This window comes from Schistocerca cancellata, chromosome 4 (genome assembly GCF_023864275.1).
Source record: "Schistocerca cancellata isolate TAMUIC-IGC-003103 chromosome 4, iqSchCanc2.1, whole genome shotgun sequence".
Taxonomy (NCBI): Eukaryota; Metazoa; Arthropoda; class Insecta; order Orthoptera; family Acrididae; genus Schistocerca; species Schistocerca cancellata.
This window is the reverse complement of record NC_064629.1, coordinates 503,854,152-503,878,455: the sequence shown is the minus strand read 5'-3', so window position 1 is coordinate 503,878,455 and position 24,304 is coordinate 503,854,152. Positions and strand designations below refer to the sequence as shown.

The 24,304-nt window shown below is 37.1% G+C and overlaps 1 protein-coding gene across 1 annotated transcript in view; it reads left to right on the top strand.

Annotated features, from left to right (window-relative positions):
• The window catches only part of LOC126183449 (tolloid-like protein 1), a 604,520-nt gene that overhangs the window by 499,779 nt on the left and 80,437 nt on the right, over nucleotides 1-24,304 (top strand). The window contains exons 13-15 of the mRNA XM_049925443.1: nucleotides 12,306-12,505; nucleotides 17,898-18,151; nucleotides 21,290-21,503. Coding sequence (XP_049781400.1) covers nucleotides 12,306-12,505; nucleotides 17,898-18,151; nucleotides 21,290-21,503 — 668 coding nt within the window. The remainder of the gene's footprint in view (nucleotides 1-12,305; nucleotides 12,506-17,897; nucleotides 18,152-21,289; nucleotides 21,504-24,304) is intronic.

Genomic DNA, 24,304 nt, shown 5'->3' with positions numbered 1-24,304 from the left:
GTTCTTTCAAAATCATAAGCAAATATAGATTTCTGCTAGAGCCTAGCCATTATCATTGCACTGTACCATAGTATCAGTGCATGTTCTAGTATGTACTGATGTACTAGGACATGCATTGATACTGTGATATAATGCATTGTTAATGGCAAGGCACTAGCCAAAATCTAGACTTACTTAATAACACACGTAAGAAAAGGATGACTGATTAGTGTGCTCCATCATTTTGAAAGTCATATCACAATCATTGAATGCATTCACATTCCTAATGTAAGGTAACTTGACCAATGCATTCCTGATTAACCACAACCCTCACCTTTCCAGAAAACCATCAGATTATCACAACTGAAGCAGAAAAAAGAGAGAAAATAAAAATGGTTAGACTCTGACAAAGTGCACAAGACACTAACCAGATTTATAGACTTTGCATACAGATGTTGGACGAACTTAAGGATTCACACAAAACAGCAAATTACTGTGCCTAATAGGGTGTAAAAAGCCTGTTGGCATACAAAACACCTTCCGTTTTGCTCACAATGGATAACGACAGGTTCTGTATGGTTTTCAAGAGAATCCTTTACCATTTGTGCAGCAAAATACTGGCAAGTTCAGATAATGATGATGAAGGTGGATAGTGATCATGTACCATTCTCCCCAAAGCCAACCACAGGGGCTGAGTTATATTGAGATCTGGTGATTGTGGAGGCCAGGGGAGATGTAACAAGTAATCATCATGCTCACAAAATGAGTTGTGGATAGTGTGAGCTGTGTGAGTAGGAGCTCTCTTGTATTAGAACACAGCATCACTATTGAGGAAAAGTGTTGGACCATGTGATGGACCTGAGCAGCCAAAATAGTCATATAATCCTTGGCAGTAATGTGAGCTTGCAGAGAAACTATGAGGCCCATGGAATACCACAATATGACTGTTCAAATCGTCATCAAATCTCCACCATGTTTCACTATTGGGATGTAAACTGAGCCAGAAGCTGAAAACAGGGAGAAAGAAGACTCAGCCAACCAAATTACATTCTACCATTGCTCCACAATCTGGATTTTATGACTTCAGCACCATGATTTTGTGTTAAGGGTGTTTGCATCATTGATGACTAGTTTTGGAAATCCAGTTTGTCCTTCAGTTCACTGCTTCTGAAATTCCATTCATGTTGTTTTGGTACTGACAGTATTCAAAAACGTGACATTCAGTTCCAAAGTGACTTTTTCAGGTGTCCTCCTCTTTGTTTTTTATAACAAAACTCTCCAGTGACCACCTGTCATGATGACACAGTATAAACTTTCTTCATCCTTGTACTTGCCTGATGAAGTTTCCCTGCTTGCTCTGCATGCAGTATAAGCCTTTGTTATGGTACCTCTTGAAAAACATAACACTTTGGCTCCCTTGGTTATGGAAGCATCTGCCACACAAGAACCAACAGTTGCTCATGTTCCAATTCAATGAGCTCTCACACAATGCACTCACAGCTACACAGAACACTGTTCTGACTATGTCTGACACTTGCAACATGTACAGGGTATTGCACTGACACCACTAATTGCCAAATACAGCAGCACAACCTTCAGGCTTGGCTAGCATCTGCATTTACTTCCAGACCTGCATTTATTGCAGTGTTTCCATATTTTTGTCAAACCCTGTACGTGTTGACATGGCAGAAGATCGATAAAGCCCTAGTGGTAGAACTGTGAAACTACATACTAGTTGTCAGATGAAAGCTAATAAAACTAATTAAATAAATTTTGACATCAAAATAAGGAAAAATTAATCAGTGTACACAGATTATTAACATGGTAGAAGCCATAATTTCTCCTCACTCTTTATCTAATTTTTCAGTGTCTTCACAATGGAACATTTAGATTTCTTTGAACAATGTTTTTATGTCTGGAAGTTCTTAGGGACTAATTGTTATTGTTATTTGTTACAGGTCTTCCAGGTAAGCTGACTCTCCAATGCTTTAGTGAATGTCAGGAAAGTTGGAAGGTAACACTGTAACACCCTTACAATAAATAAGAGAACACCATTTAGCTTGAAGGATTTTATGAATTTATTATTTGTTCTTGTCATATCAGTTTTCACAGATCAACAAATAAACTAATCACAAAAGTTTTCCCAGACATATATCTGAATAGCACTGTCCTAATAACAAAATGTTTGAATAAAAACCAGGTTGCTAGTATCAGGTCTACTAGTGAACTAACACACTTTGTTGGTGTTCATTACTTCAGTTTCATTAACTCTCACCTCGAAAGGCACCAGTCAGACAAGTTATAAGTGCTTTATTTGGATATTTGCCTTTGGGAGCAAGAATTGCACAGACACTTTACAGTGAGTCTAGATCCAAGAGTGTATCCTACAACTACAGTCCCTCATTGCATTAAGGACAATGGTACAAGGGTACTCATGACACTCTCTCTCTCTCTCTCTCTCTCTCTCTCTCTCTCTCTCTCTGTGTGTGTGTGTGTGTGTGTGTGTGTGTGTGTGTGTGTGTGTGTGTGTGTGTGTGTGTGTCTGTTTGGGTCTGTTAATTTTATGGTAGGATTGTGTCAAAAAACTTAGCAGTCCTTTTTTGTGGTAACCAGCTACACAGAATTTCTTCTGTTTGATGAGTACATATCTATTTAGATCTAAAATATTACATTTCATACTTGATAATTCATTAATTTATTGTAATGGGTGTTAATTCTCATGGGTAAATTGAAGGACCTCGCTCATAGCAGTCACTATTGAAAACAAATCTTTTGCTCTAATGCAGGGCTTCACAGCATATGTGCTCCATGAGCAGACATTGAGTACAGGCCCTGTGAGTAATGAGCACTGCACCTCTTCTATCAACGCAGGGAATAGGATGGGAAGTCATGTGGAAACTTAAGTAAATGAGGAAATCAGTCCTGAGGGAAATGCTTCTAAAAATCTGTAGTATCTTTATATTCTCTGGTTTACTGCAGATCAGTTTCTTTAAGCTGCAGATCGGTACAAATTATGTACTGGAAGTTTCTTCAATTTCTCATTTGTTTGTACTACAAATCCTGATTTATCCTACAATATGACTGGTGCTCTGTTTGTAGACACATAAATGAGTAATTTCCATGACAAACCTACATTTCCTACACTTCATTCAGTGTTACTAAGAATGTCACATTCAGCTGTAAGCCAATGGTATCTGCTTTTTCATAGAGCACTAAAGAATATGTAACAAACTCATTACAAAGATTTTGCAAGCAACCACTAAACATCATCTACCATGACACATGTGGGACATATGATTGTCATGTTTGATACTGACACCACAGAAAACTATTTTACCTGAAATTGATATAAATGTTTAGCTGCAACTACAAAGTATTCACTTATTTAATCACAATCTGTAAAAGGAATCAAGAACTTTGCTAAGGGTAGTGCAAATTTGTAACTCATCCAAATGGCCAACACACTTGATATTTCTTCATCCTCTTCAGAGAGCTTCCTTTTAAGTTTTAACACCTCTAGTGCATGTTGAGGTTCTTTAAATTTTCTGTTTTTGTATTCTTTGAAGGGGTAAAAACTGAACTTAGTGAAACTATTAAATGTCTTGGGATACAATAAAATTTTTGTGTTTACAAAAATGAGATTTCTCACACTGGGGATTTAAATGTGAAAACATTGTCCACTTTACACAATTACAGCTCACCATTGCTGCTGTTAGTTGGCACCACTGTCAAAAATGGCGCTCACTCATTTCACAGTTTGTGTTTCTCTTTTATAGTCACGAGCACATGCTGTACATGCACTTCCCTTACTTCCCACAGTGCCACAACTACTCTACTTAATAGTTTATATAAGGGAAGGTAAATGACAAATGTTTTAGTTTCGTTTTGAATGCCACACAAAGACCCAGAAGATTTTCAAGTGTGAAAATAGTCCTTTTGTGTAATGAAATTTGCATAATAATTTCAGCTGTTAGTTCTGAACATTATTTATAAATAATCTGACTGAATTACAATACTCATTTTAGATAACATACATAACTTATAAATGTAAACATGTATATACAGTAAGAGAAGAGAAAAAGTCAGAATGTGGCTGGATATAATTACAAGTTCTTGGGTATTTTAAGAAAAATATTTATTCATTTTATGGTCATCACCTTCACTTTACTTCAAGGATTAGGCCCTTTTTTTCTGCTTTGCCTGTTATGGCACCGACTGCTTCCTCAATCTTCCTTAACTGCCTCTCCCAACTGGAGAGGTAATCTTTCTCCACCCATTCTTTTGAGATGTTAATTCCAGTTTGTCATATTTTCTTTTGTATTTTATTGAGGATGTTAAATGTATTCATTTCTTCCCTAATTTATGAATTTTGAAATCTGTCAGCTCTTGTGCACACATTTACTGCTCTTAGAAAACTCATGTCCATTGCTTGTATGCAATTTTCTTGACATTTACTTATAAACCATGATTCACTTCAGTACATGAGGTTTGGGACTGCCATTGTCTTATAAAATTTCAATCGTATTTATTTTCTCATTTTATTTTATTTTTCTTTCTTCTTTTTATTTTTATTTATTTATTTTTTTTAATTCTATTTTTGTTCCTCATATGTTCCCCAACGTTGCTGATTTCTTCTCTATGTCTTCATAATATTCATTTGTGATATCACAACATAAATAATTGAAATCTTTGACATGTTCTATTGTTCTATTGTTAATCACAGTTCTTGTACAGGCAAGCTATTTCCCTTTGAAAGTCACCGATTTTGTCTTTTTTTCTGAAACTATCTTCATATATCTTACCTAATAACTGTATTCCCCTTTGAAGGTAAATTTCATTATCTGCCAGCAGTGTGGCTTCATCTCCATATAAAAGACACTTTTAAGTTGGAATTACTGTTAATCTGAACCCCTCCAATATAAAGCTCTTTCCATATCTGAACTGTATCATGTGAATAAATGTTAAAATGTGTGGGTGAAATGCTGCAGCCATTGTCTTACTCCTTTGCTTATGGCTTATAGGATACGTTAGAGTGTCATTTATATGAAAAATTACAGTTGTTTGTTTGAACAGATTTTGTAAAACATTTATTATGTGTTGTGGATATCCGCTTTTCCTCATGATACTCCACACTTTCTTTTTATCAAACACTGAATGCCCTAATAAAATCAGTGAAAGCTAAATGGGTTTCCCTTTTATACTTTGTCTGTTTTCCCATTATTTGTTTTATTATTAATTTTGTTCATCTTCTTATTTATGGTAAATTTGTTCTGTAAGTCCATGCATACAAGCACATAATTTGGACAGGGTATAAGAAAATACACAGAATATGAACATCAATACATAGCCAATAATAACAAGTTCAACAATTGTAACAATACAGTAGTACCTAGCAAAAAGTCATACAAGATGTGTTGTACTTTGTGTTTTTCTTTAAATAAATTAAAATATATATTGATACAGAAGGTTATCAGTGCAAGTAATGCAGTGTTAGCTAAGAAAATATATAAAATAAAGAAATTACTAATAGGAACTACCATACAACATTTAACTTTTTATTTTAATTCTATGTGCACATGAGAGCTTCACATAAAAGATTTATTTATTTCCTGATAAAATTCTTGTACAACAAAATGCATTGCAGAGAATATATGCTGAGATACTGTAGTCACTATACCAACTGTTTTTTGAGAGATTACAGTTTGAGGTATTTGGCAGTACTCCATACTTGATTCTAGCTGCTCTTTTATGTAGTGTGGGGCTTCTCTTATATTGTTACTGAATGCAAAGAGCCAAAGTGTGCTGACTTATAGATGATGTATTATTCATCACAAAACTAATATGATCAGCAGACATTGTGAAATTACATATTTTTCTAATGGACTGAGGCAGATTGTTGACACATATCATGAACAGCTAAGGCCCAAGCACAGAATTCTCAGGAACTCTAAGTGGTAATATGCCACACTCAGGGGTCATCAGATACCAACGTGCTATTAGGATAATAGCATAATATAATCTCCTGTTATCAAAGTAAGTTTTAACCACGTCTTCTCTAAGAATGTTTTGTGATCTACACAGTTAAATGCCTGTGAGAGCTAACATAAGACACCAATTGGTAATTTCTTACAGTTTTTAGATTTAACATGTCATTGGTGAACTGATGGTTTCTTGTACACCAACATCATAAGACCTTAACTTAAATGGAGGTTTTATTTCATTTTTAAGAAAGAAATAGGAGGTTTTTGCAACCTTGACTCATGTTTTGATCTACACTACCAGAAGGCTACAACCAAAGTGTACCATTTTGTCTATTATTCAAGCTGTATTTCACTTACTTTAAAGTGTTCCATTTTGAGAGGTTCTTTACAGATTGCCACAACTTTGTTTTTAAGCAATTTGCATTTGGGTCTCAATGTCAGCCATAGTGATCTTCATAATGAGCATCACAATTATGTCATAGCCATTTCTCAGTTTATTATGAATCACACAATTTAATGCTTATTTATACACGATCTACCAGAATATTATGACCACCTACCTAATAGCTAGTATGCCAACTTTAGACTTTATAGCAGTGATGCATCAATGCATGGAAGCAATGAGGCCTAGGTTGCTGGAAGAAGTTGGCACCACATTTGCACACACAAGTCACCTGATTCGCATAAATTCTGGGGTGAGTGGTAATGAGCTCTGATGCCACATTCAATCACATCCCAGATGTGTTCAATTGGGTTCAGATCTGGTGAGTTGTGGGGCTAGCACATCAACAGAAACTTGCTACTGTGCTCCTCGAACCACTCCATCACTTTCTTGGCCTTGTGACATGATGCATTATCTTGCTGAAAAATGCCACTGCTATCAGGAAACATGGTCTTCATGAAGGGGTGTACATGGTTTGCAACCAGTATATGATAGTCCTTGGCCATCATGGTGTCTTGCATGAGCTCCACTGGACCCATGGATGCTCACATGAATGTTCCCCAGAGCATAATGGAGTTGTCGCCAGCTTGTCTCCGTCCTGCAGTACAGGTGTCAAGGAGCTGTTCTCCTGGAAGACAACTGATTCACACCTCCCATCAGCATGATGAAGAAGGTATCAGGACTCATCACACCATACAATGCTGTGCCACTGTGCCAATGTCCAGCGCTGATGGTCAACTGCCCATTTCAGTCGTAGTTGCTGATGTCATAATATTAATTGGTCGGCTGCTGAGGCCCATTGTTAGGAGTGTTCAATGCACTGTGTCTTCAGAGATACTTCTACTCTGCCCAGCATTGAAGCCTGATGTTAGTTCCACCACAGTTCACTGCCTGTTCTGTTTTGCCAGTCTGCCCAGCCTATGCCATCCAACATCTGTAATGAGGGGTGCCACCCAACCCTATGATGTCTGGATGTGGTTTCAGCTTGTGTTGAAGACACTCACCACAGCACTCCTCAAACACCCAACAAGTTGTGCAGTTTCAAAAAAGCTCTTCCTTAGCCTCTGGAACATCACAATCTGCCCTCAGTAGAACTCAAATAGATCACGTGCCTTACCTGTTCTGCACATGGACAGCCCACTCACTGATACTACATGCACCATGTGTGTGTCCGACTACCAGTTATTCCTTGTCAGGTGACACTGCGGTTGCCTGGATGGGTTTATGTCAATAGCAGGTCATGAGTCATAATATTCTGGCTGATCAGTGTATATTATTTGAAGCTTGTTTGACTGTTATTTCCAGGTATACATTGAAAAGTCATGTTAATATTATACAGACATGTCTAACATAAATCTTTACTTTCAAACTAAGGGAAATCATTGACCTACTCTTTAACTGACAATCTGGTTCTTTTAGAATGATTTAATTACGGGAGATATTTTCATCAAGACTGATTCGTTTCATGCCTTTAAGAAATTATGAACCCTCTCTATATCAAAAGTTTTTTTCCAAATAAACACAACACATATGAACACTGTTAAGCCACCATGGTCTAGGTGTAGCAGTTTTGGCTAGCAATCCAAACTTCTTGGGTCAAATGTTGAATCCCTACCACTATTTAAATTTTGAATAAAAATTTTCAGCAATTGGCATTGAAGACCTCTGAGATAAGGAGTCACCATTTTTCTGCCAATCTCTTCATCAAAGAGGAAAGAGGTGTAGATAGAGGTTTAGGGCAACCTATTGCCCTTGGTGTTGGAAAATGCCCCTAATAGGAGGCAGTTTTAATCTACAGGATATTTCAGATCAGTCCACACTCTGATGCAGAAAGCAAATTCATTCTGGAAACAATCCCCTATGCTGTGGCTAAACCATGTCTCCACAGTATACTTTCTTCCACGAGTGCTAGTCTCACAATGTATGCAGGAGAACTTCTTTGAAGTTTGCAAGGTAGGATACGAGTTACTGCTGGAAGCAATGCTGAGAGGTTTGGTCATGAGCATTGCTTGCAAAGCTCAGTCTGTAGAGTATTTCCTCATGAAAGGTCCCAAGTTTGACTCCCAGTGTGGCACACAGTTTTAAGCTGGTAGGATATTTCAGATCAGTGCACATTCAACTGCAGGGAGAAAATTCATTGTGTAATCAATTCCTTAGTTTGTGGCTAAGCCACATCTCTGCATTATCCTTTTTTTCCAGGAGTACCAGACCTGAAACATATGCAGGAGAACTTCTGTGAAGTTTGGAAGGTAGGCAATGAGGTGCTGTCAGAAATAAAGCTTTGCAGGCAGATAGTGAGTCACACTTGGATACCTCATTAAGTAGAGTCTTGGCTGTGAAAGGAAAAGGACACAGCTTTGAGTTCCAGTTTAGCACACAGTTTTAAGCAGTAAGGATATTTCAAATCAGCCCACATTCCAGTGCAGAAAGAAAGTTCATTCTGGAAACCATCCCCATTCTGTGGTAAAGCCATATACCAGCAGTGTGCTTTCTTGCAGGAGTGCTAATCCCACAAAGTATGCAAGAGAACCTCTGTGAAGTTTTTAAGGTGGGAGAGGAGATGACTAGAGTGTGCAGGTGGCTCATGAGTTGCACTTGGATAGCTCAGTTGAGAGGGCACTTGCTCATAGAATGCAAAGGTCCCAGGTTTCAGTTTCAGTCTTCCATGCAGTTTTAATCTGCCAGGATATTTCATAGTAGTGCTCACTCTGCTGCAGAGTGAAAATTCATTCCAGAATATAGGGCAGTATCAAGAGTAGCAGAAAATGGTGCAACAGGAGTATGATTCATGATCAACAGAAATCTAGTACAGAGCTCGGGATACTGTGAGCAGTTAAGTGGTATGATTTTTCTCGTAAAAATCAACAGGAAACCACTGCAAATAACAGTATTTTAGTGATACATGTCGATATTACAAGCAGACGATGAAGAGGTGGAGAAAGTATTTGAGGATATTGAATGTGCATTTCTGTACAATAGAAGACAGAATTATAGAAGAATATGGGCTCAGTGATAGAAATGAGAGAGTGGCAAGACTAATTGAGTACAACAATAACTTTCAGCTAGTAATAGCAAATACACTGTTCAAAAATCACAGTCAAAGGAAGTATACTTGAAAAAGGACTTGAAATACACAAAGATCCCAGTAAGCTTACACATTGTCAGACAAAGATTCCACAATCAAATACTGAATTGTGAGGCATATCCAGGAGCAGATATAGACCCAAATCACAATGTATAATGATGAAGAGTAGACTGAAGTGGAAGAGAATCTTCTAGAAGGATGTACATGGAAAGAAGTAAGCACTGAAGTACTGAGGAATGGTGAAGTGCAAGTTCTCTAAGGCTACAGCTGTTCCAATAATGAATATCACAATAGGCAGTTCAGTTGAAGATATTTCCTATATCTCATAAACTATATTCTTCCCCTTATAACACTATCCTTTTTTCCTTTTCTCAGTGTGCCCACCCCAACTACTCTGTTCCACTCCACCATGTTCATTTGTAATGCCCTCCAGGCCTCTCTCCACAATACATTCCCTCCTGCTTAACCATGACCCACTCAATCTGAGATTTCTACTCAGGCAGCATCACTGCAACACAACTATAGCTGTGTGTGTGTGTGTGTGTGTGTGTGTGTGTGTGTGTGTGTGTGTGTGTGTGTGTGTGTGTGTGTGAGAGAGAGAGAGAGAGAGAGAGAGAGAGAAAGAGACTGTTAGCTTCAATTAATGACTTTATTTAAAGCTAAATGATATTCTGCTTTATTTATGTGCCTGACTGATTCTCTGTATGTCCTCTATTTCTTAAATAGCAGCATGCCCATACACACACCATATTGCAGCCTGGGATTTCCATTATTGTTGTTTTACCTTAGACATATTCAGTTTCCCAACATAATTTCATAAATATGTTTACTGGTTGTTATAACCTCTTTTTTTCTGTTGGACCCTTTTTACAGTCTAGAACAGAGCTACAAAGTCATTGTGAAAATGGTTTCTGTTTATCCTGTGTAATGTTAACAAATGTTGCTCACTGATCAAATCAGAGCCTACAAGTGTTTTCAGATAAGTCTAAGACTACAGAGACTCCTGAGGAGACCACTACTAGATGTTTGATTATTTGGATCATAGATTTTTGAAAATATGATGTCTTGAGAACAGATACTTTGCCATCTTCATCTGTATTATCCCAAAAATAGCATTTTAATAAAAGAAATACAAAGCATTTAGACTACACTTACATTTTTGAAACTGAACTGAACTCTGTCTGAACAGGCCTTGGATGGCCCAAAGGTACTGACTGCCTGCCATGTCAGCCTCTGCCAACAAGACTGCCGTGTCATCCTCAAGATGACAAGCATCATTGGATGCAAATGTTGAGGGGCATGTGGTCAGCTCACCACTCTCCTGTTGTCAGTGTTTGTGACCAGAGCTGCTACTTCTTAGTCAAGCCACTCAAAAGAGCTGAGTGCACCCTGCATGCCAAAAGCACTCATCTGATCCAGACAGTAACCCATCCATGTGTCAGACAAACCCAAAAGCACATAACTTTAGTGGCCTCATGGGAACCAGTGTTAACACTGTATCAAGGTTGTTGGCACACTAACATTATTACTTGCATGTCAACAGCCTGAGAGACTAAGGAATTTTAAACACACTAATTTGTACAAAATTTGTCCAGCACTTTCTATTTATGAAGTCTGGAATGATAATCATTTAACTGAAGTCACAATAAGTTAGTTTTAGGAGGACTGACGAGCAGTAAGCCATCTGTGAATCTACTCATCAATTATCTTAGTGTGTGTGAGATTGCTTGGTTGAGAGCCTTCATTAGCTTATGATGAAATATGAGAAAAATTAATGTTCATTTCATGCAGAAAGTACACAGAATACATTTTTATCTTTTTTAGCGTTTAAGGTTTTTCAGCAGATGTGTGTTAATATATGTAAGAAGTGTGTGCTGTAAATAAGTGTGTACTAGTCTGGGCTTCCCAAATATTTGTCTTTTATGGGCAGTGCACTATCAATTTCACTACATGAGGATGCCTTATGGAAGGACTGAAAACTGTAACCTATCCCACAGTTCCTCTTCAAACCTTCCATACTTCCATTACCTAATGTCACTGGATTCAGTGGTGGTCATTAGCAATGGGTAGTGAGTTTTAATAGCTTTTGGTGACATTCTGGAAAGTACCCAATACCCACTTACTGACTGTCAAGTTTGTTAACAAGGGTTAACAGTCACAGGTGCTCACAAGTTTTTGGTGATTCTTACCACTACCAATAGGAACTCTGATACAATTGTGGTATGTTTTATTGGCAACTGTTTGTTACCCAGTTGTCAGAAAGTATATAAAACTGTATTTTTTGGTTGTCATATGGTAACTCCTACTCAAATATAAAACTTGTTTATCCTGTAGAAGTGAATTATGCTATTTGTAGTCAACAATCATCCTAATTTTTTTGTTTTGATCAAGCTTTCCTACATTTATCAACTTTTCTGTTCACAGCCAAGTCCTTGTTATTGATTAATGTTCTTATTACTCTTCCTTATGTTCATCATAATCATGTCAATTTTCTATCTGGTCTGCTGCTTAGCGAAATTTACCTTAGTGATTGGTGGGATTATTAAATGCTTAATAACTGCCGTGATCTTCCTATGGAAGATGCAAGAGGAAGTTAACTTGCAAAACTTGTTTTCTTCTGTGAATGAATGAGAATTAAGAACGGAAGTCTGAATAATTATGCTTCTAAGCTGGCTTATATTGCTAGAACAGATTATACTTTGTGATCATAGTCTCCAGGATAAAAATTCTAACTTTCATTGACTTATTTGATGTAAAATCACTTATATGTAAATTAATTACAGTTGTTTAAAAATAAATGTTAATGCTTCCAATTTATTGTTCATTCACAGCAAGAATGTGAGTATGATAGTGTACAAGTTTTTAGTCGAATGGGAGATGATATTCTACGGCGACATGGTGTGTTTTGTGGTTCAAAACCTCCACCTCTTGTTACCTCAGAAGGTAATAGCTTACGCATAGAGTTCTCTTCAGATAATTCCATACAGAAGAGTGGCTTCTCTGCAATATTTTTCACAGGTCAGTCAATTAATTTAATTCATATTTACACACAGAAATTATTTGGTGATGTAGGTTGTCTAAAAAGAGAAAAATAATGTCAAGATAAAAGTGTAACTTTTATAAGTGAATTCCAGTAGCTGTGACATTACATATTGTTTCCAAATCCATTTAAGGTTTTGTTGCTGTCATGAGTATGGTATGTCAAAAAAATATGCAATATTTTTAATAGTAATAATAATAATAATAGCAATAATAATGGAAATGGCGTAGAAGGAAAGGAATTAATCAGATTCAATAAAATGATTTATCCTTGCTCCTTGGCAGCAGTCATTTTTCATTGTAATAACTTTTAACACTAGAACAGCAAAAAATGTGATGCACCTAGAACAGTGGGAAGGTGCCATTTGACCCCTAATATGATATGCATTAAAAATCCACATGATTAAAGCTACACCTGTATCCTACATATTTTCCATTGTATGACTTCATGATATCTGAAAAAACAAGACTGAGTCAGAATCAGCAGCTGTGATATATATTATGTAAATTGGAGGTTGAGAGGAGGAGGGGGTGAGAAAAGAAAGGTAAGAAAGGAATTCATGATTTCAGCAGCATTGGGACTGCATGTGGAGTCAACAGCGACAAGTGTAAATATGTGCTGGAGTGGGATTCAAAATTATGATCTCCCACTTACTAGCCACTTGCATTAACCACTGTGCGACCCGGACACAGTGCTTACTGCAACTGCATGGACTGCCTTGGTATGCACCCCAGCCAAATGACACTCCCATCTACCCACACACCCTGTGCACATCTCCCTTGCTCACTACTTTGAGTCTCCAAAACATGATTGTGCATTCACACAGAAGGTGGTGGATTCACAGCTCATCGAGGCTAATTTAACTAATTTATATATGTATCACAGGTGTGGATTCTGTATGGTGTCTGTTCTTTATGACATGTCCAAAAGAGCAGACACCACACAGTTGTGTAATTGATTCAACTTGATGGGCTATGAATCCACCACCTTAAGTGTGAATGCACAGTCATGTTCTACCTCCTGCTGGAATCTCAAAGTAGCAACTAAGGGGGACATGGATGGGGACTGTGAATAGGTGGTGCTAGGAGGGTATGTGGGTCAGCTCAGTTGTGTATCAAGATAGTCCACACAACTGCAATAGACACTGTGTCCAAGTGGCACAATGGTTAATGCATCTGCCTAGTAAGTGAGAGATCCCAGGTTTGAATCCAGTACACATTTTCACTCATCATTGCTGACCCTGCATAATGTACCATCACATCTGACATCATGAATTCCTTTCCTTTCCTTTTCTCACTTCTCCCTTCCACTTTCAATTAACATACTCTATTTTCCATTCATCCACCCAGAAAAGTGACCTATTTCTACAGCTCCATGCATTTACAACTGCTCTGTCTGGGATATTATAAAATAGATGCATCTGCCATCTCCTAAAAGCAAGCTTAGTTGAATATTTATGAATCATTTTGTCAACAACATCCACACCACATTTTGTAACTTATAAAAATAACTGTTTCTTATTTCTTCTTCACTGAGTACTACTTCAGGGTGTAGTGCATTGAGAAAAATAACCTTCCCTTGGTACACTGTCAGTGTGTACTCTGTCTTATCAGTCTTCTTCAAGATGATGGTGGAATGTAAGTTGTTCTTCTCCACATGGATGGGAAGTTTTCAATGAATTTTGGTCTGCTGAAGTTTCTTATGAAGCTGAAGGTAGGTCAAGGAGTTCTCTGTTGTCACATTTCTTTTTTTGGTTTAGAAATGGCTCCTGAGGTAAGGAGCAATGTACTTTCCCAACAGCTGGTTGTCTGGTTACCTTTTTCCTTATCTAGATGTGGGAGGACATTGGAAATCTACTTGGATGTCATGTCTGCAGCTGCTGAAAATCTGAGTCTGCAATTGCCAGGTATGTTTGGCATAAAGTGGGTAAATTTACACTTTGGTTTGCTTGAAAGTAACTGGTCATCAGCTGTAATACAAGGGCTTGCTGAAAAGCAATGCCTCCAAATTTTTTATGTGAATTATTCTTAAAGCTTTTAAAGAAAACAAACATTGTTAACATTCTACCCATTTATTCTTCACATCTATATAATTGCAGCCCTCTTCTACTAGAGAACTCTGAACTGTAGCATGTAACATGGTGGTATGTAACCTAATTATTTCAGTGTATGAGAAACAGCATGCTGTAATTGAGTTTTGAATTTGAATAGTCAATCCACACATGGAGCAACCTTTGCTCCAGCATGACAATGTGAGACCACAAATGAACCACCAATGTCTCCAACAATTTGACACCTTGGGATCACTGTCATCAGCCATCCCCTGTACAATTCCAACTTGGCCCCATCTGATTTTCATCTGATATCAACAAACTGATCTCTCATATTGAGAAATGGGTTCATCACTGGGGTGACTATGTTGAGATAGAAATACGTAGGCATGAAGAATACAGGTGTAGAATGTTAATAATATTTGTTCCATTTCAAAATCTTTAAGATTTTTCACATACAGAATTTAGAGGCATTGGTTTCTCAGCATGCCCTCAAATTTTCACCAGGACAATAACAGTAGAGGCAGTTTTGTACAAACTTGTTCCATATTTCAGAAATAGAGTAAACTTGTCAACAGAAATGCATTGAGTTTGAGATGAATTCTCATCAAAGTGGAGGAATCTCATAAGTTTGTGGAACTATCAGTTATTATTTTATCCATGATAAAATTAGGCCCCCAAGAAGACAACCAAACATCACTCAAGGAAACACTTTTAGCAAAAAAAAAGGGCCTTTGGAGTACATGATAGCAATCATTTCCTCTGATTCCTCAGTGATATCATCCAAGTGGTGTTTTTTATTTCATTTCAATAATTTGGTTCTGTGTGTTTTATATGATACAGAGCATCAATTAATTATGAAGAAGCTGGAAGGCACTGATGACAGACTCATCCAGAAAGTCACAAGCAAATGCAGTGGATCACCCTTACTCCTTCAGGATATTTAAAATAGCCCATCTTCGAGGCAACAGCATGTTAACAACTTCCCATTTCCTTCCAGTTGTAGTTTCCATTTTCAGTGTTGTGCTGGATGACTCCAGAGACTGTTGTGGAAAAAATTGAGATTGGTAGTTATCTGTTGATGGTAACACACCTCCTATCTTCATCATCAGTTGTCTTTGGTAGAAAATCTCCATCTGAATTTGATAAGCCACTCTCTGATTCAGTATCTGAGTTCTCCAGAATATATGATATTACTTCTCTAGTAAGTACACACTACAGCAAAATAACACTCACTGATCAGGTAAGCAACAACATAGAAACCCAAACTATGGCTGAAAAGTTACATTAAAGTATTCACCATGGAAAACTTTCAAACAATGTGTACATCATCAGTGAAGGCACTCACTGTTAACTGAAAACAAATATAATGCAAATACACTCTAAGCCAAAAAAAGAAAGAAAAAATGCACCATGAAGGGGTTGTAAAAATTGGTCACAAATTGATATTCATACAGATATTGATAGAAGATGTGTAACTGTAAGCTTTGGTAGCCAGTGGATGAATGTGTGATGCTGCAGTGCAATTTCACCATGCAGCTGGCAAGGGTAGTAAACAGGGGACACGTTGATACCAGGGCTTAAGTTCTTTACAAATTTCATTCCATCTACTCAACTGAACAGTAACTATGGCTCACAGCTGGGCAAGTGATAAATATATGCTGATGTCAGCATTTGAAAGAGGGTGTGTAGTTGGGCTCAAAGAAGCTGGTTGGAGTAATCAGCAAATTACTCAACTTTTGAATAGGAGTGATGCCACTACTTGATGATATTGGCAGGAATGGGTGAACCATGGCCAAACATAGCACCAAGAAGGAAACATTTGACCCTGAGAGGTGACAGAATGTGAGGAATGAGCAGTGATCAGAGATGCACCCAGAGAAACCATATTCATCATTACCCAGTGTGCAACTGCTCCTTCAGTGACCACGAGGGCCATAAAAAGGTAGCTCATAGAAAAGGGACTGAACTTATACAGCCTCTTGCACCAACTGCCATTCACCTCACAAGCCCATCTGAAGTGGTGTTGGGCACCTTTGCCCTGGAATAACATTGGCTGGAGTAGAATTGTTTTCAGTGCTGAGTCCCACTTTGAAATTAGCTCTGATAACCAGCAAAGATGTGTCTGGAGACAACCTGAACAGCAATGGGATATGAACCTGACTGCCACTTGCCATATGACCTGACAAAAAAGAGTTATGATCTTAGGCACCATTACATTTCGTAGCAGGACTGCTTTGGTTGTCATCTCCAGTACCCTTACAGCACAGTGGTATGCCAACAATATTCTATGCCCTGTTTCGTTATCCTTTATGGCAAGCCGCTCTGTGGTTACACCTCAGCAAGATAATGCCTACCCACAAATAGTGAGAGTTTCTATTGCTTATCTTCACATTTGCCAAACACTACCTTTACCAGCAAGGTTGCTGGATATATCTCTCCACTTGAGAACATTTGGAGTATTATAGGCAAGGTCCTGTAACAAGATTGGGATTCTGATGATCTGACACACCATTTGCATCAAATGTGGCACGATATCCTGCAGGAAGACAACTAAGTTGAATAATTGCTTGCATAATGACCAGAGATGTGCCAGTGCATTATTTACTTGCTCAGTTTGTGAAGATTTTTCTCTGGAATAAATCATCATCTTTTTAAAATTATAGTCATTTGTTTGTCTCTGCATGTACATGACACCTACCAATTTCTGTCCTACTCAGATAATTCCTTCGTGTTTTGTTTATTTATTTTTTATTTTTTTTTTAATTTATTTTATTTTGTGTTTTTAATTTTATTGTTTTAGAGCATATCTTTGTAATTCCAAGAACACCAGTACATCAGTATTCTAAAGATTATTTATTATGGGGATCAATTGACCCTTTCACTGTTCTAGATGTACTTCATCAAATGTCCATGAAATCATATTTGAAAATTACAGTACACTATTGTCAAAAATAGAAGAAATGAGAAAAATTCAAGAAGTTCTGTGAAAAGATAGTAAAAACTGAATTTGTAATTACAGAAATAATGTGTAAAAGTGTCTTTTGACACCTTCCACTGTTGTGGTATGATAAAAGGTGAATGACAAATAAATAACAGAAGTTGAACAGTGTGTGTTTTTCTTTGAATACTAATATATTAACATGAAAATCATCTTTATCATGTAACTGCCTTTTGATTTGAGATCATTTCTTTGATTATGTAAAAGTTGAATAGGTCATTTAACCACAGTAATTCTCTGTCTTAAGTTTTATGTCACCATTTACCATAATAATGTATTGCTGTGAAACTATACTTTCTTCTACAAATATGTTTCTCAGATATTGATGAGTGTGCCACAAGCAATGGTGGATGTCAACATGAATGCAGAAACACTATTGGCTCATACACCTGTTCTTGTCATAATGGATTCACACTACATGACAATGGTCATGACTGTAAAGAAGGTGGCTGTAAATTTGAAATTACTGTACCATCAGGGACAATTTCCAGTCCCAATTATCCAGACTACTATCCTAGTAGAAAGGAATGTGTCTGGCATTTTACAACAACACCAGGTCATCGTATAAAATTGGTTAGTATCACAAAAATGGTCATGTTACATCTTGTAAACATAACATATAAGTCAGTTGTTCTGAATGTTTCGCCCCATGTATCAATTTTTTTAATATCAAACAATACATGACAGTATTTCATACAGTAAACAGTATAATAGCTGTCATTTCACATGTTAGAAATGTCTTATCACTACCTCAACTATTTTGTATACAACAGGTATAGTACTAACTAGACTACAATTTGAATAATATGTTGCATGTTGCATGTCGCTCAGTCATTTTTTGTGTGAGCTTTTCGAAACAGTTAGATAGCTCATCAGAAAATGAGAAAAATCTTTTAACTAGTCTTACAGTTATATTATTTGGAACCTCAGTATGTATGGGGATTTGGGTATCTCTTTTAAAAACTCTTATTTACTCAATAAGATATAATAAAATAGGTACTCTATAAAACTATGAGACAGAATTGCTGGCCAGTATTTCCCATTGGGCCAAATGTTAGTACTGTATATATATATAGTATATAGTATACTATATATAGTATATATAGTATATAGTATACTGTATATATATAGTATATAGTATATAAAAGTATATGCGCTATCCTAGTTTTTCGAACAAATAATTTCTTCATTGAGGGGTCGGGGGGGGAAGGAGGGCGGGAGGGGGGGGAGATGGGTTGGGTAAGGTTAAATAGGAAGTATAGGTCATTAAGAAACAGAAGTGAGAGGGACCTAAATGTTGTGAGGAAGAGGGGAGAATAGGTAGTCTGTCATACTGAAGATGCTATACATATTTGTATAGTTTTGGTGAACCCTCTTTTAGCAGTCTGACCATCATTTCACAATAACCCCATTTGGAAACATACAGTGCCTACTTTAGATGAATCCCTCAGATCCTTCCTCTCTATTCCTTTCAAAAGTTTTTGTATTTATATTTATTTGTGACCAACAGTCTTAAAGATATTATTTGAAGTTGGAATACCATTTTGGTAGTCACTGGATTTGGTTCCTCTTATTAGCTTTTCATACACTCCCTTCTTGTCCCCATAAGTCTGAGAGCTTGGGTTTTATTTTTTGTCAGCTCTTGTCCTTTTTTTTCCTCCCCTTGATTTTGATATGTTTATTAATTTTCTTTGTGTTCTCATTTGTGCAGCTTGCAGAATTGATGCAATAATTCAGATTTTTTCTCTTCTTTACATTTTTAAGTAAGTGGACTTCCCTGTGATCTTCAGTGACATTATAAAGAACATTTTTCCATGTTGTCTCTCACGTAAGTTGTAATTGCACAATCTGCCAGTGGTACATGCAGATAGTATTGAGTTATTTACTTCTATGTTATGCAATTAAAAATATGAGTATTTTAAACAGTTACATTCATTGATGCCCTCCAGATAATTTTGTGTAACTCATCTTAGGCACAAAATATTGACTGTGCTGTAGAAGGTAACTAGAAATATTTTTAGGGTTCTCTCATGTAGACCTTGTTGTTATCTGTTTCAGCAGCTAATAACATTAGCTACAGAATTTTTGTAGTACATAATTAGTTTAGGTTTGTGAGTAGTACAACTATTTAGCAAGTGAAATACTAGAAATAATCTCCACAGGCCTCTACTGAAGCTAAATTCAGCAAAAAGAGGATTGAAATACACAGCTATAGAATATTCTGATAATCTCCTCATAGAAATCGGATGTCTAACAAACAGATTAGTTCTCAAATCCTGATTAAAAATGCTTATCCTTGATGTCTCCTTGTGTGCCATAGAGGAATTCTACAAATGTGTAATTAATTAAACATCTGTAAATAATCTGTGTGTAGTTATATATTTACATATATTTTTAAAGAAAATTGGGTGTATCTTCTCTTCAAATGACATTTCACATATCATTAGACTAATTGTGAACAGTATTTGTAGTAATTAAACCCATTGAAAATGACATGTGTTGAATGGATTTCAACATATCTTCTGAGACAATATTTCAGTGCATACCTTCTACTACTCAAAGGAGATTAACAGGCATATTCAGAAACACATCTAATGCAGCCAGAAAATTAACAACATGTTATTAGGTGCTATATTGGATTTTGTCCTCATATTTATGACATTGATTGTTCTATAAATTTCACATTAATGTCATTCTGTCATGTGGTGGAGAAATTAACTTTATTTAAATTCATTATGCAATTACCAAAAGCATCTGCTACACCAGATGAATATCAAAGACATTGGACAGTAAAATTGTGGATCAACTCAGCTATCCATCTTTCAGACTGATGTGACCTGTGCTTTCTTCTGACTATTGGGCACAGTTTTTTGTTCAAAGGATGTATGTAAAAGAGGAGTTACCTCAACAGAAATTTCTATATAGAATCTGTTATGGGGTTCCATAAAGCCTGGAGCTTTGTTTACATTCCATGACTTCAACTATTTCTCAACTTCATTGCCACTAATATCTGTATCACTCACATTTGCACTGTTTCATGTCTCACATTGGAGCAGCAATGCTGGATTTTCCTTTGTAAAGGAATATTTCTGCTCTTACTTTGCTATACTCTATTTGAGTTCCTGAGTCATCAGTGACTGCCAGGTACAAACATTGGTGCAATTGATAATATGTACATATGATGATAACTTATTTGGATTTTGTAAGATATTATTCTGTCAGATTCTGCTGCAGTAGTCATTGAGAGTTTCAGGAATTGCCCTTTTGACAGTCAAATGTGTTTCAATTAACATCTTTCTATCTATTACCCAAAGCTTTATTTTACATGTATTGTGCAATAGATATTGCTCATTTAAAAGTTTCTTTACAGAGATGTGCAAGAAGAATGGTTCTTCTTATCATGAATTGTTCTGCTGAGTACAAATCTATCCAGTGCTTGGTCCATTATTTTCGTAAACTTCAGTACAGTTCCTATTCATGATCCTGCCATGAGCTAAATGTTTCTGATTCCTTTTGAGATAGATCAATACTGTTTCTTCACCTTGTGTATTAAACATTAAAGTATTTTAATGTGTTGTTGTTATCTTGTGTGTATACTTTACAGTCAATTCTTCACCTTGTATACTACACATACGTACTGAACATGCAAATATTTCAACATGTTGTTGTTGCCTTGTACGTGTTCTTTACAGTGAATTCATTCTGTTTCAGACTTTTGTTGAATTTGAGATGGAACCACATCAAGAATGTGCATATGATCACGTAGTTCTGTATGATGGTGATTCTCCTGATGCTCACACATTAGGACGTTTCTGTGGCTCCAAGGCTCCTCACCCATTGCTGGCAACAGGCAATGAGATGCTAATGGTTTTCAAGTCAGATGCTTCAGTTCAGCGTAGAGGTTTTCTTGCAAGGCACACTACAGGTACTAGACATTTCACTTTTCTCTAGATATATTTAGTGTGATATACTTTAATAAACTGAGAGTGAAATGACAATTTAATGTGATACATGTACACATTCACAGAACTATATTTTAAGATCTATTCAGATAGTATGTTCATATTCCTAGACAGTGAAAAAATGATGAAGCATATGTCAGAGCAGAATCATGTATGTTGATGTTAAAAAAATTTCAGCTATTTTCAGATCCATTAATACTTATCAAAACAAAACAATCAGTACACCTGGGTCCAGAAACGCATACATTCTTAGATCTGAAACTTGTTCATAGGTAAGGTATAATATGATGTCTATTCATGGTGCTTGTTCATAGGAGTTGCTCAATGTTACTTCTACACAAGGCAATGCATTTTCCTCCACTATGGAATTACAGATCATGCAACCATTTAGGTTGACTCTGTTGTAGTAGTTGTTGTATCCGCTGAATGCAAAGAAGAGAAAGTTCTGTAATATCTGCACATTATTGACTGAAGAGGCATGGAACAATTTCTTCAAGTCTCCATAACTAACAGTCTAGATGATTGAGGTGTGCAGAATGTGGGGTCCAAGGTAAGGGGTCTCCTTGAATGACCCAGTGGCTCCTGTAACGTGGTCATCAGATGTTCTTGGATATGTTCTGGTGCGCCATTATATGTGAACCATATGTATAGTCTTTTGTGACATGTCATAGCCTCTAGTAAGGTAGGAAATAAGATAATGGAAAATTTTTAGTAATGAGTTTCATTTAATATCTTCAGTAGTATCCATGATCCTATTGATATACCAGCAACAACACATGCGCACCTGTTGATTGAGAAATGGTGTTGTTGATACCTTCTTTCTGCAACTAAATTGGGAGTATGAAAATACATAATATTATCTCTTGTGAATCACACCTTGTCAGTAAATAAAATATTAAGTTTGAGAGTGCACCTGCACCACACTTTTTCAGCAGCCATTAATGGAACTTCAATTTGCCATGATGGTATGGATACAGTAATTCTTCATTAAGTTCTACCCAGAAGGAAGATGACTCTGACCTTCTGCTGCTGCTAATCATTGGATACTGCTTCCAGGATTTCCATTCCCTGAATGTAGTAAACCATCCTCTATCCGAGGTGTGTGGATGGAGAGATGCTTACCAATATTTACCTCTTGGTATGCTAGATAAACTGTATCCTTAAGACACTGGAAAAGTCAGCCAAACAGTTTATCAGATGGTTCTCTGCACTTTCAGTGTAGAGGACATGGTCTCATTGACTACTTTCATTAGACCAAGCGAGGCAAGACTAATTCCATTAGACCAAGCGAGGCGATGCAGGGGTTAACACATGAGTCAGATTCCTTAGTAAAATAGTTCATATCTCTATCCAGCTATCTAGATTTAGGTTTTCCATGACTGTCCCGAATTATTCTGGGGAAATTGCTATGAAAAGATTGTGGTTGATTTCCTTCCCCATCCTTTCGTAATCCCAGCTGGTGCTCCTTCTCTAAGGCCTTGCTGTTGAGAGGACATTAAAATCCAATCTTCCTTCCTTATTTTACTTTAATTTGCTAAATCACAGTAGACAATCATATCCACCATACCATATGTGGAGCAGTTACTTTCCATTGGTAACAAATGGACAAAAACAGGAAGTGAAATGTACTAAACCATGCAAACATGCAAACAGCATGTTAGCAGTAAAAACAGAAGTAAAGCTATTTGTGTAAGTAGGTACGACACCACAATAAGCACACTCTACAAAAAAAATTTGTCACTCCCAGGAGACATCATGCTAATATCATGTAATATCACCTTTAGCCTTGTCCACCACCAGTATCTGAGTGGTCAACGTGACAGAATGTCAATCCTAAGGGCTCGGCTTCAATTCCTGGCTAGGTCAGAGAGTTTCACCGCTCATCATCATTTCATCATCATCATCATCATCATCATCGTTTCACCCCCATCGATGTGCAAGTCTTCGAAGTGGCGTCAAATCGAAAGGCTTGCACACGGCAAATGTCATCCTGGAAGACAGAAACATCTACACCACACTCATAATGGAAATATAGAAGTAAGGCCAACACCTGGTCACAAGAATGTTGAAAAAAAATTGATGTCATGTTCATGGTACTTGAATGAATGGGTTCAAGCTATCACCCTCTTCATGTAACCACCACTATGGTCCACACCCTGGCCATACACCTCATTGGGCTGTTGGTGATCTCAACAGATTGCGTCATTTCAAAAGAGATAAAATTGCACTGCACACCTACAGTCAGCAGCTGACCTGTTTCTGTGTTGTTTGGTTCACTGAGATGTGCAGCTTTATGTGCCATTGTCAACAAAGATGTTTTGTTTTGTAAACCCTCATCACCAATGTCGTAAAGGCCTCATCGTTACTGCTGTGGAGGCCAAGTTTGTGACTGTTGTTAAGGTAGGCTGAGTTTGTGAAATGGTTTCTGGTGCAGTACACTGCCAAAACAATTTCTCCCTGCCAATATTATACAGCTATGCCCCAGGGTGAGGTAACAGGATAGGAGAACAAAGGTTCTACAGCACTCCAACAAATTAGTAACAAAGTTACACAAATGAGTTAAAAAGGTTTACTTATCTTTGTGGCTAGTTGAATGATTAAGTCTGTAACACTGCATGCAACATAACACAATAATGGCCATGTGCAAAAAATTATAGGTAAACTTCACAGCACATAGCAAATGCAATTTACAACAACTGTCAGTTCACTTCTAAAAGTTCACTAAACGATGTCCCCTGTCGAAGTCAGCCCTGGACGATAATCT